Genomic DNA, 15826 nt, shown 5'->3' with positions numbered 1-15826 from the left:
AATCAGGCAGCAGCTAGGCGATCGACCCAAATTTGGGAAGGCGTGTCGGTGCCTACACTCACCTTTTTTCTTCTTCTAAGGAAACACCTCACTTCGGCCCACTGTGATGAAGCACGTTGGTTAACCTTATTTAGGAGCACGCAAGAGAGCGTGTGTATATTATTCATAACACCCGAAAAAAATTATTCATAGTTTTGTGTGTATTAACATGTAATATGAGTGTAGGGATGGCACCCGTAGGGTATGGGTATGGGCGGATCCACCCCATTATCGTTAACACCCCCCCCCCCCCCCCCCCCCGCGAGCATACCCATCACACTTACCCATATTTGTCAGCGGGTACAATTTTTCTTATACCCGTTACCCGACAGTGTAGACAGATAACTGCAGGTAAAATTACCCATGTTTGCAAATCAACAATCTAAACAACTTATAGTCATAAACAACAACATATAATCATAGTTTACAAAAATGATTACAACAACAACATATACTTATAAACAACAACACATAGTCATACATTTTCATTTCACAAACTCTTGACATATAGTGTAGAGTGTAGAGATAATATTGAGTTTACATAAATTTTATATGGGTACATGGGTATGTGGGTATGGGTTATATGATCTCATACTCGTACCCGCTCTACCCGATGAATTTCCGATTTTTCTATTTATATACACATGACTAAATTTTTGTCCCATACCCTTACCCTAATAGGGTTTCTACCCGCAGGGTACCTGGATAATGGGTACTCATTGCCATCCCTACATGAGTGTCGTTGCAGAAGAAAATTTTATAACACAAACGATATTGCAGAAAACATTTACAACAGTCACGTCACAAAAAGACGCATCACATTGACAAAACAACATGTGGTTAGATGGTTATAGGGACAGTCGTATCCCGAGCTCACGAGGGTTCAAGTCGTGGTGCTTGCATTATTCGTGAATTTATTTCAGGATTTTTGACGATATGCTTTTAGTGGGAGGAGATATTTCCATCGATGACGAGATGCCTACGATAACTTCATAAATCTCAAGATGATATGTGGCTCAGTATCTCGGAGGTGCTCATAGGGATAGCATGTACGTATGTGCATTCATAGGGGTGAGTGTATGCACGTGTATAGCGCTTGCGTCTTGAAGGTAAAGCATTTTCCAATGAAATTTGTAATTTTGTAGGATAGTTCATAGGAAAAAGCTTATGTTCAACTGACGGATCGGTGTGTTCCGTCCGCCCCTTCTACGCTCGTCACGTGTTCTCTAAGCCCCACGCCTTATCCTCTCTCTCTCTCTTTCTACTCGTTCGCCGCTGCATCCCAAGCGACCACTCGTGTCGCCGCCCGCCGGTGAGAAGGCACGCCCCGCCTCCTCTTCTTATCTTCAGAAAGCTTCACAGCATCACACCTTATCCTCTCTCTCTCTCTCTTTCTACTCGTTCGCCGCTGCATCCCAAGCGACCACTCGTGTCGCCGCCCGCCGGTGAGAAGGCACGCCCCGCCTCCTCTTCTTGTGCATCTCCTCCACTTTCCCTCTCCTCCCTCTCCCTTTCCTCTAACATCGTTGCCATCTATCCCTCTCCAGATCGCTCTTCCCCTCTCCTCCCTCTCCCTCTCCTCTAACCTCGCACCATCCATCCCTCTCCACTTTCTGCAACGCGGTCGTTATTTCAGGAGTTGCAAAAATTATCTTTGCAACATGATCGTTGTTTCAGGAATTGTTTCTGCAACACAATCGTTGTTTCTGCAAAAGCGGTCATTATTTTAAGAATTAATGAGTGGGTGAGGGGAAACGGGACGTGCTAGGAGATCGGTCCGTCAACGGTTGTTTTTTGCAACTAGTTTGTTGTTTAGGAATTGATGTGTCGGGAAGGTGACCGAGCCGCGTGTCAGGAGTTAGACGGATGTTTACTGCCTGAAGACGCGTAGCAGTGCCCTAATTCATACGGTTCACTTTGGAACTTTTTTTTTCCTTTCCTAAACAGCTCACTTCAAACTGATAGTCTCGGACCAGCCCACTCTGAAGAAGCACGTCGGTCAACTTAAGGCCCTGTTTGGAATCATAATAGATTATAATAATCTGGATTATGAAGATAGATTATATAATCTGGTTTATAAGAATAATCTAGATGGACATGTTTGGAGGTCAGATTATATAAACTGCAATCCAGGTTTTATATTGTACAATGACATGTATGTCCTCTGTTTTTTAACTACAAAGGTAATAATCTAGATGGGCATGTTTGGAGGACGATGGCGGTGGCAGTAGGTAATTATCTCCAAGTTTCCAAGGCGTGCGCAAGAGCGCGTGTATATTATCACATCACCCGCAAAAGAAAAAACTTCATATGTTTGCATGCATTGACATGTTCATTAAATAGATACATTTGTCGGAAATTTGATAAAGATGCACAAAATTCGTCTTGCCCAAAGTGGAAAGAGGGAAGGGAAAACGTGCAGGAACTACGTGTGTAATCAAAGAATCATTGCTGCATCCTACAATTACTCCGGTGCTGCTTGTTTGTTTCTGCGTTGCGCGCTGGACGCTTGTTTTATTCCTTTGATCAGAAGTCAAAGATCATCTTCCGGAACTTCTCCATATGCTCGGCCTGCAGCGAGATGGCCACCGACAGGCTGCCGTCGCGGCTGGCGCTGGGGAGCACGAAGGCGAGCCCCTCGTACGCGATGCCGCCGGGGCCCATGAACACGGGCCGGCCCCAGCCAAAGTCGGCGTCGTGAATGGGCAGGCGCACCCAGCTGGTGAGCCCGAGGTTGGGGCACCGGAACGTGTGCGCGCCGCGGACCAGCGCCGACAGGTCAGGCTGCATCTCCAGGTAGTCCAGCGCCGAGCGGCAGTACTCGTTGTCCATCACCTCCAGCGCCGCCTGGATCGTGGTCGCGCCGTCCGCCAGCGAGCCAGTCACCTTGCCCGCCACCGCGAGCGGCGTGGCGGTGAAGATGACGTTGCCGAAGTAGCCCTCCGGGAGCGCGGGCTGCAGCCGCTGCCGCCCGTCCGTGGCGCAGTACAGCTTGGTGGGCTGCTCTGGGGACAGGCCACGGGCCAGGGACGCGCACCGCCACACGTGCGCCCCGAGCACCGCGTAGGTGCTGAACCGCGGCGCGCCCTCGCCCGTGGGGAGCTGGGCGCGGAGGCGGCCGAGGTCGGCGCGGCACAGCTTGAAGATGTCCACAGCCGTGGGTGGCGCTTCCGGCTTGGCGGTGAGGGCCTGCGGCTCCTCCGAGTCCAGCATGGCGGGCGCGGGCTGGTACTCGATGTGCGGGTGGGACGGGGTCGGCGGGTCGCGTGCGCGGAGGAGGGTGCGGTCAATGAACGGCATGACGGCAATCGGCACGCCGCGGCAGAGGTCGGCCCATGAGTTGATGAAGTGCAGGCCGGAGAAGCCGTCAGCGACGTGGTGCTGCATGCCTATGCCGAGGGCGACGCCTCCGCACTTGAAGTGGGTCACCTGCAGCAAAATCGCGCGAGTCAGATACCGCAGCATGCAAATAAAATTACTACGTAGCGAGTTTGGTTGACAGCCATCGTACTACTAGCACAACTGGAGCATGTGTCACCGATTTTAATTATTTTCTATCGCATTCTTCGCCTTACTAGCAATATTCAATTTTGTTCAGGAAAAAAAATACGCTCCATCCAGGCTTGCATATGGCAAATGACCACTCAAGATAACACCAAAGCCTCTTAAGGCCGTGATCACGACTCGTGACACCTTGTGATCGCAAAAACTGAAGTCGGACGCATAATGCACAATCAAATTGCAGTACGCAAGGCTCCACCAAAAACGATAGCTACTGCTCTCCAGCAGCATTCAGACCGTGATAGAAAGATCAATCATAGGTTGCTTGCTCCTAACACAAGAAAAGTCACCAGCATTCCAGCTAGGCAATCACTTTCTCGCAACCGACATGTAATGTGCGTCCGAAGCAAATTACATGCAGCAAGTGACCAGATTTATTTATCGTTTTGCTGCGGTTGCGATGTTGCACAAGATTATGATCTGTCAACCTTATGAAGATATTACCCGAGCATATTGGTTTTTGTTCGTGTTTTTTTGAAAAATTTCAATCTATTCATCTTCAATCATAATAGTACAAGGGACATTAGAAATAATAAAAATCACATGCAGATCAGCGGACTACCTGACAACTTCAATCATAATAGTACAAGGGACATTAGAAATAATAAAAATCACATGCAGATCAGCGGACTACCTGACAACGAGTAAAAGACTACAAGCACCGAAGAGAGTCGAAGTCACATCGCCGTCACCACCCCTCCCTCGTCGGATTCAAGCAAAACTTACGGTAGTAGAGAAAAACTCAACAACGAGTCATCGGACTCAAGTTGGTCACTCACTCGACGCTCTCGTCACGGTTCTTATGGATTTGTTTATTTATGACGGGAAGGATGATTCTTATTTAAGTGAAATCTGCTATCAGAATTAATTCTCCCGACTTTTTTAGAGACGTTGGATTGGCCCCTCTTAACAATTGGATGGTACTTCACATGTACAAGCACCAACACTACAATTGAACTGCTTGATAATTCATGCACTCGGTACGAAACAAAAGGACCAAATTGTAACACTTATCTCATGTGGAGCAATCGTCAAACCACTCAAATTACCCCGGCCTCATTTCCCTCTCTGAGGCGACACAACAGAACCCTAGCTGCCCTTGCCGCCGCTGCCGAGGAACCCAAGCCTAATTCAGATCTGGATTAGCGATGGGGCATCCTCGACATCGTTCCTCTGCTGGGAGTATCACTTTGGAGACTTGGCTTGGAGGTTCTATTATCTGTTCCTACGGTGTTTGCCGCTGTTTTGGGTTGTTCTTCAGGCACGCAATGTACGCTATCGCGGATGAGTCTAAGAAAATGGATTTCATAGAGTTGTCGGAGTCCCACCGTCCGCTTGCCGACTCCTTTAGGCCTTCAAGGGTGGTAGGTGCCTCGACAAGGACAACTCAATGGGAGTTGTCGCTCTTCGGAGGTGATCGACAATAGGCAAGACGCGGCTTTGCCAATGTTGTGGTTGTATGGTGTGTGTTGGAGTTGGACTGCGGGCTATGGTGAGGGCTTGTCAGCATTTCTTGTATTAAGGCATGCAATTTGCATGCTCCCGAAGAAAAGACAATTCGATAATTCAGACGATAATTCATGCACTCAAGGACCACATCGGCAAGTTGTTTTGTAGACATTTGTGTAAGGCTGGTTGGGGAGTATGATATACGAATATCATACATATGATACTAGTGTATGATATTACATCTGTAATGCATAATATCATAGGTTAGTATCATAGAGAAGTTCATTAAATATATGATACTCAACCCTTTCTTACTTCATCTAATTATATGTCACCTCATCAAATATGTCTTATTAGCATGCATGATACTACCTATAATATTTCCATTACGATCAGCTTAACAGGAATCTATAATCAATTGTTGACATGTGTTTTACTCCCTCCATATCTAAATAATTATAGTTGAGGAAAACTAGACTAGTTCTCCCTAACTACAATTATTTAGAAACCGAGGAAGTATTACCTAATATAAAGATCTTAGAAGTATTACCTAATATAAAGACCTGCGGAAAGATGATTCCGAGATGCTGAAAACACTTCAGGTTATTTTCAGAGCAACGTCCTGGATCCGTATGTGGTCGTTACTCAGTCATGTGGACTCCAGGGATCTTATGGATATTGGGTGCAACCGATGGGAGACGGCCGCTCGGGTTATCTTCAACCGATTTGGATGGCGTGCTAATAATAGGCTAGGTGTATAGGCATCATAGTCTGTTATCAGTTGAGCCGGATGGGCAATTTATTTGTTTAATTTTTGTACTCAGGTTCAGAGATTTGTGGACAACACATACTTTACGTTTATTTTTAATAATATGGCTGCATGCATTGATTGATGCAGAGGCCGGAGGCTCGTTTCCTCCTTTTCAAAAAAAAACCTGCGGAAAGATAATTCCATCTAATACGTAATATGGTGCCGAACTGCAATGATAAATCCAAACTTGTAATGTATGCAAGCTGCTATGAAATTCCACCGGTACAATTTCAATCTTCACAAAAAAAAGACCCATGCCGACAATTCTACATAAATTGAACGCGTAATCACGCAACCTCATCAATGATACATATTCTTACGAAGGAAGAACATGATGCTACCGCTTTTGGAGTGGTAAGGACAGAAGAATAAAGCCTGACGCGAGGTGTGAAATTCAGGGTGGCCTGACAATGAGGATTTCTTTTTGAAAGAGAGGGCGCTAAACAAGTCCAGGGATGCCCTATTTCAATTATAATTTGAAAGATCATTCCGGTGCATTGTTGACCGACAGCTAACGGCAAGAGGCTGACACGCAGATATTTGCAAAGCTGCGCTAAAAAGGCAAAACAGAAGTCAGTCATGCCTCGTTCCATTTCCTTAGCCTCACGGACGGGTCGACCTGACAGGGTCGCCTCCATGTCATGCGGCGCCGACGACCTAGACTGTTGCTGAAAGCGACGCTGGACCGTCCATTTCTACCGTACCCAACCCTGGTCAAATCCAGTGCCATACGCGACCGCACGCGGTGTGCTCTGCTTCGTCGGCACGTCCATACTCTGTTCCTCGCGTGTGGGAAAAATCACGGAGTGACATTCATGGTTACCTGGGCCACGAGGAGCGGGTAGGAGGAGATGCCCCCGGTGAAGTCGACCGCGGGGATGAGGCGCTTGAGGTCCATGGTGGGCGCGAAGTCGCCGAAGTCGTCGACGGTGCCGTCGGGCGCGTCGGCCTCCACGAAGAGCACCCCTTCCGCGTTGCAGTCGATCTCCACGCGCCCGTCCTCGTCGCGGGCCAGCCGCCCCGCCATCGGGTAGAAGGGCACCAACGCCTCCGCCAGCGCCCGGCGCATCCGCTCCGCGTCGAAGTAGCGGTCCGCCTCCTCCTCCCCCGCGCCGCGCCGGAAGAAGTAGACGCTCGGGGTGTGGAACCGCGGCACGACCAGGTCCGGGTTGGCGTTCCACAGCCGGAGCCGCGGCGTCTCCTCCGCCGGCACCACGACCGTCGATCCCCGTACCGTGATCTTCATCTCCGCGGATGCAGATCTGGCGGGCAGACAGACTACTAGGCGCAAGAAAAACGAGCGATGTACGTGGAACGCGCGTGGGAGAAGCAACAGCGGCGATGATTAAAATTAAAGCAGGGCGTTTGGTAGCTCTTGGTGGAGAGCTGGTGAGCTAGCGGGGGTTGGCGCGGGTTTTATAGCCGGCGAGGCGGGATGGCGCGACTTGTCCTCGTTCGCCTCCACTTTATTATTTTGCCCGATTGCTTCGTGGGAGGAGCTGGTGACGGGTGGGGAGTTGGTGGGATGGATGACCAGGCTCGGAAGCGGGACCCTTTTCGTTCATCGGTGGACACGGTCCAACCTACCGAACCGTGGACGCGCTACCGGTGATCTACACATCAGCGTGATCTGTCCACCTCTATCCGCTGCATCACCACTGACAGCAGCTTCCGGTTTTGGGAATTCCTCAGCTGCCCCTAATAATTCATACTTGGGCGAAAATGCTATGCAGCGGCCAATGATCTTGGACGAGCATCATTCCCCTGTTTTAATACCCCTCGAATCTAGTAAATTAGAGCATCTACACCCGAATTCGGTAAATCTGGCTTTTTATATGACCGCGGACGCGTGTTGTGCACGTTTCACCGACGTATTTGGATGGTCCTTGGTATTTCGCTCCTCGCATTCGCATATCTCAAATTAAACTCTCAAGATCATACAAAACCGATCACGGAAACCATTATCGCACGTGAATAATAAATGTTAGTATTGAATATAAATAGTGTTTATATCAAATTTATTTGAAGTACACAATCAATCATGTACTCTTTGGTTTCCATTATGGATCCACATGTGCTTTACTAGATCATTAAGTAGTTGCGTGTGTATTTGATGATCTCAGAGATTCTGATGCATGTGCACAAAGTTCATAAGCTAAGCGACATCTGACCTTCCGGGATTTCATGTTGTTATCGAGGTGCTTCAAAATCATTTGTTTGAGCTGCAACACCACCCTCATCCTTGACAATCATATCGTGTAAACTAACACAACATGTCATGAGCTACCATAAAGTTTCTGATTGCCACATCATTGCAGCCCCACGAAAAATTCATAAAAAATCCGACCAAAAAATGTGTTGAACACATCCAGTGCAAGGCGGAACCGGGGAGTTGCCGGACCTACCGCGGTGGCTTCCGGGCCGGCGGCGACGACCCCGTGGCGAGGACGGGATGGAGGACTACTCTACCGGAGCTGGCGGAGCACAAGCTAGAAATGGATGTGGAGCGCGCGCGACGATGAAGTTGCAATACTGACGGCGGGGAGGAGGAAGAAGAGAGGAAAGAGCAAATGGATCCAACAGTTTTGCGGGGTAAATTTGGTGCAATTTACGACGGAGTAGGTCTATCTAGTCCGACGTGGCGGGCGTGCCCATATCTGCCCGTATCTGGGTTGTGCAAATGAGGGGTGCTGGTCAGCTCAGGCGTTTGAGGCACCCGGCTCGGTCGAAATTTCATGACCGGTGAGTGAACAGGCGGCCAGTCCGGACATTTAAGACAGATATGAGGGGTCCGGTTGTAGATGCTCTTACTTATCAGCCTTGCTAAATCCTAATTGAGCGAGACTTGATTATGTCTCGGTCAATACTATATTTCTAAGATCTTTATATTAAGATCAATGCAATATTTTCTATTCAATTATCCTTTTTTCTTTCTTGCATGTTATGTAACTAAATGAGAGTTGATTAAGTCTTAACTGACTCAGACCTAACCACACTCATTACTTATCGCTTAAATAAATGTATCTGGAAGACTGGAATGTCTTCGATCGAATGATAAGATCGTGGACCTTATCGACAACTACAGAGGCAGGAGGGATTCGTTCTTGAATACCCTCCTATTTCTCTCAAGCCAAACACATCTAAGGGTGTAGATAGTGATTTAATTTATTTCATTTTGCATCTTGGGAGGGATCAACTGCTGCCACGAAGACCACCATGGAAGAATATGTTCCATTGAAGAAGGCACAAGGCAGCTGAGGCCAATCGAGCGAAGCACACCGAGCTAAACTTCGCAGGTACACACTGGAGAAGGACGTGTTTGGTCGTTTCATAGCACTAGTTGCAAAGGGGGCATGAGAGCTCATGACGGAGCCCTTGCTTGGCAAGGCACGCGTAGGGCCAATGATGCGACTCCAATGTATCTATTTTTTTTATTGTTCCATGCTATTCTGTTATCGTTCTTCAATGTTTTATGATCATTTTATAGTAACTTTCTATCATCTTTTGGGACTAACCTATTGACATAGTGCCTAGAGCTAGTTACTGTTTTTTGCTGTTTTTTCTTCATAGAAAATCCATATCAAATGAGGTCCAAATGCCACGGAACTTTACGGAGATTTTTTTAGACCATAAGAAACTTGGGAGCCAAGATTGAGCAGCAGACAAGGTCCATGGGCCCACTAGACATCAGGGCGCGCGAGAGGCCCCTGGCGCGGCCTGGTGTCTAGTGGGGCCCTTGCGCACCTCCTCCACCGCCTCTGAGCTCTATAAATACCTCAACATTCACAAAACCCTAGAGGAGTCGACGAAAAATTGTTTTAGCCGCCGCAAGTTCTAGAACCACGAAATCCAATCTAGAGCCCATTCCGGAGAGGAACACGGTCACGGAGGGGTTCCCCATCCTAATTGGTGCTCCTTCGATAATGCGTGAGTAGTTCATATCAGACCTACGGGTCCGTAGGCAGTAGCTAGATGGCTTTCTCTCTCGTTCTATTTCTCAATACAATGGTCTCTTGGAGATCCATATGATGTAACTCTTTTTTTTGTGGTGTGTTTGTTGGGATCCGATAAATTGTGAGTTTATGATCAGATCTATGAAAACATATTCATGCTTGATTATTATAGCCTCATATTTCTTCTTTGATATTTGGTTTTTGTCTGGCCAACTTGATCTTTTATCTTGCAATGGGAAGAGGTGCTTTGTGATGGGTTCGATCTTGCGGTGCTCAATCTCAGTGACAGAAAGAGACATGACACGCATGTACCGTTGCTATCAAGGATAAAACGATGGGGGTCTATTCCTATGTGAATAGATCTTGTCTACATCATGTCATCGTTCTTAATTTATTACTCCGTTTCTCCATGAACTCAATGCACTACAGGCATGCTGGATAGCGGTCGATGTCTGGAGTAATAGAAGTAGATGTAGGCAAAAGCTGGTCTACTTGTATTGGACGTGATGCCTATAGACATGATCATTGTCTTGAATATCGTCATAATTATTTGCTCTTCTATCAATTTTACAACAGTAACTTGTCTACCCACCGTTTGTTATTTTCTCGAGAGAAGCCACTAGTGAAACATACGCCCCCCGGGTCTACTTCACATCATCTATTTGCAATCTCTACTTTGCTACCTGCATTTCTATTTTATTTGCTCTTTTATTTTCAGATCCATATTATCAAAAAACCAAAAAAAATACCTTGATGTGTTCTATTTTCTATCACTATTACTTGAATCTATTAATCTATCCTTACTCAAACCCTCCATGCATTGGGTTGCGAGGATTTTCTATTTGTGTGCAGGTGCTGATCACATAGTCTTATGGGTCTTTCCTACTGGATTGATACATTGGTTTCTTAACTGATGGAAATACTTGTTGTTGATGTGCTACATCACCCTTTAAGCTTGGAGGGAAATCAACGCATCAGCGAGGAGCAGCAAGATTTCTGGCGCCGTTGCCGGGGAAGATCAAGTCAAGATCTATGAGGTATCTACACACAAATCTCTGTTGGGAATATGCCCTAGAGGCAATAATAAAATAGTTATTATTATATTTCCTGTTTCAATATAATCGTCTATTATCCATGCTATAATTGTATTAAATGGAGACATAAATGCATGTGTGGATGTATAGACAAAACAATGTCCGTAGTGAGCCTCTAGTTGACTAGCTCGTTGATCAAGGATGGTTAAGGTTTCCTAGCCATAGACAAGTGTTGTCACTTGATGACGGGATCACATCATTAGGAGAATGATGTGATGGACAAGACCCAAACTATAAACGTAGCATATGATCGTGTCATTTTGTTGCTATTGTTTTCTGCATGTCAAGTATACATTCCTATGACCATGAGATCATGTAACTCACTGACACCGGAGGAATGCCTTGTGTGTATCAAACGTTGCAACGTTACTAGGTGACTATAAAGGTGCTCTACAGGTATCTCCGAAGGTATCCGTTGAGTTACCATGGATCACTCTGTGTGACGGAGAGGTATCTCAGGGCCCACTCGATAATACAACATCACCAAACAAGCCTTGCAAGCAATGTGACTAAAGAGTTAGCCACGTGATCTTGTACTATGGAACGAGTAAAGAGACTTGCCGGTAACGAGATTGAAATAGGTATGTTGATACCAACGATCGAATCTCGGGCAAGTAACATACCGAAGGACAAAGGGAATGGTATACGGGATTGGGTGAATCCTTGACATAGAGGTTCAACCGATAAGATCTTTGTAGAATATGTAGGATCCAATATGGACGTCCAGGTCCTGCTATTGGATATTTACCAGAGAGTCTCTCGGTCATGTATGCATAGTTCTCGAACCCGCAAGGTCTGCACACTTAAGGTTCGATGATGTTTTGGTATAGTTGAGTTATCGGTGTTGGTGACCGAAGGTTGTTTGGAGTCCCGGATGAGGTCCTAGACATCAAGAGGAGCTCCAAAATGGTCCAGAGGTAAAGATTGATATATAGTAAGTCCTCTTTTGGTCACCGGAAAGGTTTCGGGCTCATCGGTAGTGTACCGTGAGTACCGGGAGGGTGCCGGGGGACCACCGAGAGGGGTGTGACGACCCAAGAGCCTTGTGGGTTGAGAGAAGAGGTGGACCAGCCCCTGGTGGGCTGGTCAAAGCCTCTCTCAAAGGCCCCTGCGGCTTGGAGAAGAGATAAAAGGGTAAATGACTTTTAAAAGGAAGGGAAGGAGGAGTCCTCCCAAAGTAGTCCACCTTCCCACAAGGAAGGTGGACTCTTCCTTTGGTTCGGCCGACCCCTCTCCTTGGAGGAGGGGCCAAGGCTGCCTCCTCTCCTATCCTCGTATATATACTAGAGGTTTTGAGACACAACAAACAGCCACGTGCTGCCCTCTCTCTAGATTCGTTTCTTCTCTAGTCTAGTTTCCAGCGGTGCTTAGTGTTGGGGAACGTCGCATGGGAAACAAAAATTTTCCTACGCGCACGAAGACCTATCATGGTGATGTCCATCTACGAGAGGGGATTTCCGATCTACGTACCCTTGTAGATCGCACAGCAGAAGCGTTAAGAAACGCGGTTCATGTAGTGGAACGTCCTCACGTCCCTCGATCCGCCCCGCGAACCGTCCCACGAACCGTCCCGCGATCCGTCCCACGATCCGCTCCGATCTAGTGCCGAACGGACGGCACCTCCGCGTTCAGCACACGTACAGCTCGACGATGATCTCGGCCTTCTTGATCCAGCAAGAGAGACGGAGAGGTAGATGAGTTCTCCGGCAGCGTGACGGCGCTCCGGAGGTTGGTGGTGATCTAATCTCAGCAGGGCTCCGCCCGAGCTCCGCAGAAACACGATCTAGAGGTAAAACCGTGGAGGTATGTGGTCGGGCTGCCATGGCAAAAGTTGTCTCAAATCAGCCCTAATACCTCAGCATATATAGGAGGGAGGGAGGGGAGGAGGCAGCCTCAAACCCTCAAGGTTTGGCCGAAATTTGAGGTGGGGGAGTCCTACTCCAATCCTACTTGGAGTAGGATTCCACCTTCCCACTTGGAAACTCTTTCCACCTTGTGTTTTTCCCTTCTCAAACCTTGTGGGCCTTAGTGGGAACTTATTCCATCCCACTAGGGGCTGGTTTATCTCTTCCCATAGCCCATGAGACCCCTTGGGGCGTGACACCCCTCTTGATGGTCCCCGTCACCCCTCCCGGCACTCCCGGTACACTACCGATGAGCCCAAAACTTTTTCGGTAATGCCCGAAAACTTTCCGGTAACCAAATGAGGTCATCCTATATATCAATCTTCGTCTCTGGACCATTCTGGAAACCCTCGTGACGTCTGTGATCCCATCCGGGACTCCGAACAACATTCGGTAACCAACCATATAACTCAAATACGTATAAAACATCGTCGAACCTTAAGTGTGCAGACCCTGCGGGTTCGAGAACTATGTAGACATAACCCGAGGGACTCCCCGTTCAATATCCAATAGCGGGACCTGGATGCCCATATTGGATCCTACATATTCCGAAGATCTTTATCGGTTGAACCTCAGTGCCAAGGATTCATATAATCCCGTATGTCATTCCCTTTGTCCTTTGGTATGTTACTTGCCCGAGATTCGATCGTCGGTATACGCATACCTATTTGAATCTCGTTTACCGGCAAGTCTCTTTATTCGTTCCGTAATACAAGATCCCGTGACTTACACTAAGTCACATTGCTTGCAAGGCTTGTGTGTGATGTTGTATTACCGAGTGGGCCCCGAGATACCTCTCCGTCATACGGAGTGACAAATCCCAGTCTTGATCCATACTAACTCAACGAACACCTTCGGAGATACCTGTAGAGCATCTTTATAGTCACCCAGTTACGTTGCGACGTTTAATACACACAAAGCATTCCTCCGGTGTCAGTGAGTTATATGATCTCATGGTCATAGGAACAAATACTTGACACGTAGAAAACAGTAGCAACAAAATGACACGATCAACATGCTACGTCTATTAGTTTGGGTCTAGTCCATCACATGATTCTCCTAATGATGTGATCCCGTTATCAAGTAACAACACTTGCCTATGGCCAGGAAACCTTGACCATCTTTGATCAATGAGCTAGTCAACTAGAGGCTTACTAGGGACACTGTTTTGTCTATGTATCCACACAAGTATTGTGTTTCCAATCAATACAATTATAGCATGGATAAAAAACGATTATCGTGAACAAAGAAATATAATAATAACTAATTATTATTGCCTCTAGGGCATATTTCCAGCAGTCTCCCACTTGCACTAGAGTCAATATTCTAGTTCACATCACCATGTGATTTCAACGAATCCAACACCCATATAGTTCTGGGGTCTGATCAGTCTTGCTCGTGAGAGAGGTTTTAGTCAACAGTTCTGAAACTTTTAGATCCGTGCGTTCTTTACAAATCTTTATGTCATCTTATAGATGCTGCTACTACGTGCTATTCGGAAATGCTCCAAATATCTACTCTACTATACGAATCCGTTTCACTACTCATAGTTATTCGGATTAGTGTCAAAGCTTGCATCGACGTAACCCTTTACGACGAACTCTTTAACCACCTCCATAATCGAGAAAAATTCCTTAGTCTATTTAGTTACTAAGGATAACTTTGACCGCTGATCAGTGATTCAATCCTAGATCACTCTGTGTACCTCTTAACAGACTTGCTGCAAGGCACACATCAGGTGCGGTACTCAGCATGGCATACTTTAGAGTCTACGGCTAAGGCATAGAAGACGACCTTCGTCTATTCTCTTTATTCTGCCGTGGTCGGGTTTTGAGTCTTACTCAAATTCACACCTTACAACACAGTCAAGAACTCCTTCTTTGCTGATCTATTTTGAATTCCTTCAAAAACTTGTCAAGGCATGCATCTTGTTGAAACTTCTATTAAGCGTTTTGATCTATCTCCATAGATCTTGATGCTCAACGTTCAAGTAGCTCAATCCAGGTATTCCTTTGAAAAACTCCTTTCAAACAACCTTTTATGCTTCACAGAAATTCTACATTACTTCTGATCAACAATATGTCAACCACATATACTTATCAGAAATTCTATAGTGCTCCCACTCACTTCTTTGGAAATACAAGTTTCTCATAAACCTTGTACAAATCCAAAATCTTTGATCATCTCATCAAAGTGTATATTCCAACTCCGAGATGCTTGCACCAGTCCATTGAAGGATTGCTGGAGCTTGCATACTTGCTAGTATCTTTAGGATCGACAAAACCTCCTGGTTGTATCACATACAATGTTTGCTCAAGGAAACCGTCGAGGAAACAATGTTTTGACATCCTATGTGCAATATTTCATAAATAATGCAGCAACAACTAACATAATTCTAACAGAGTTTTAGCATTGCTACGAGTGAGAAAGTCTCATCGTAGTCAACTGTTTGATCTTGTCGGAAACATCTTTGCGACAAGTCGAGCTTTTCTTAATAGTGACTTATCACCATCATCGTCTGTCTTCCTTTTAAAGATCCATCTTTACTCAATAGTCCTATGACCATCAAGTAGTTCTTCCAAAGTCTACACTTTGTTTTCATACATGGATCCTCTCTCGGATTTCATGGCCTCCAGCCATTTGTCGGAATCCAGGCCCACCATTGCTTTCTTCATAACTCGTAGGTTCACTCTTGCTCAACAACATGACCTCCAAGACAGGGTTACTGTACCACTCTACAGTAGTACGCGACCTTGTCAACCTACGAGGTTTGTAGTAACTTGATCCGATGCTCGATGATCACCATCATCAGCTTTCACTTCAATTGGTGTAAGCGCCACAGGAACAACTTCCTGCGCCCTGCTACACACTGGTTGAAGTGATGGTTCAATAACCTCATCAAGTTCTACCACCCTATCACTCAATTCTTTCGAAAGAAACCTTTCCTCGAGAAAAGGATCCATTTCTAGAAACAAACACTTTGCTTTCGGATCTGAGATAGGAGATGTACCCAAC

The 15826-nt window shown here is 46.4% G+C and overlaps 1 protein-coding gene across 1 annotated transcript; it reads right to left on the bottom strand.

Moving 5' to 3' along the window:
* Positions 1-2336: 2336 nt before the first annotated feature.
* Positions 2337-7264, bottom strand: LOC123401798 (hydroxycinnamoyltransferase 2). The gene is made up of 2 exons (XM_045095647.1): positions 6684-7264; positions 2337-3468 (listed from the first exon to the last, which is right to left on the bottom strand). The coding sequence occupies exons 1-2, from the start codon at positions 7104-7106 to the stop codon at positions 2566-2568; spliced, it is 1326 nt and encodes a 441-aa protein (XP_044951582.1). The 5' UTR covers positions 7107-7264; the 3' UTR covers positions 2337-2565.
* Positions 7265-15826: the final 8562 nt, after the last annotated feature.

This window comes from Hordeum vulgare, chromosome 6H (genome assembly GCF_904849725.1).
Source record: "Hordeum vulgare subsp. vulgare chromosome 6H, MorexV3_pseudomolecules_assembly, whole genome shotgun sequence".
In the NCBI taxonomy this organism is placed as follows: Eukaryota; Viridiplantae; Streptophyta; class Magnoliopsida; order Poales; family Poaceae; genus Hordeum; species Hordeum vulgare.
The sequence above is the reverse complement of the archived record's forward strand: the minus strand, read 5'-3'. Positions and strand labels throughout refer to the sequence as shown.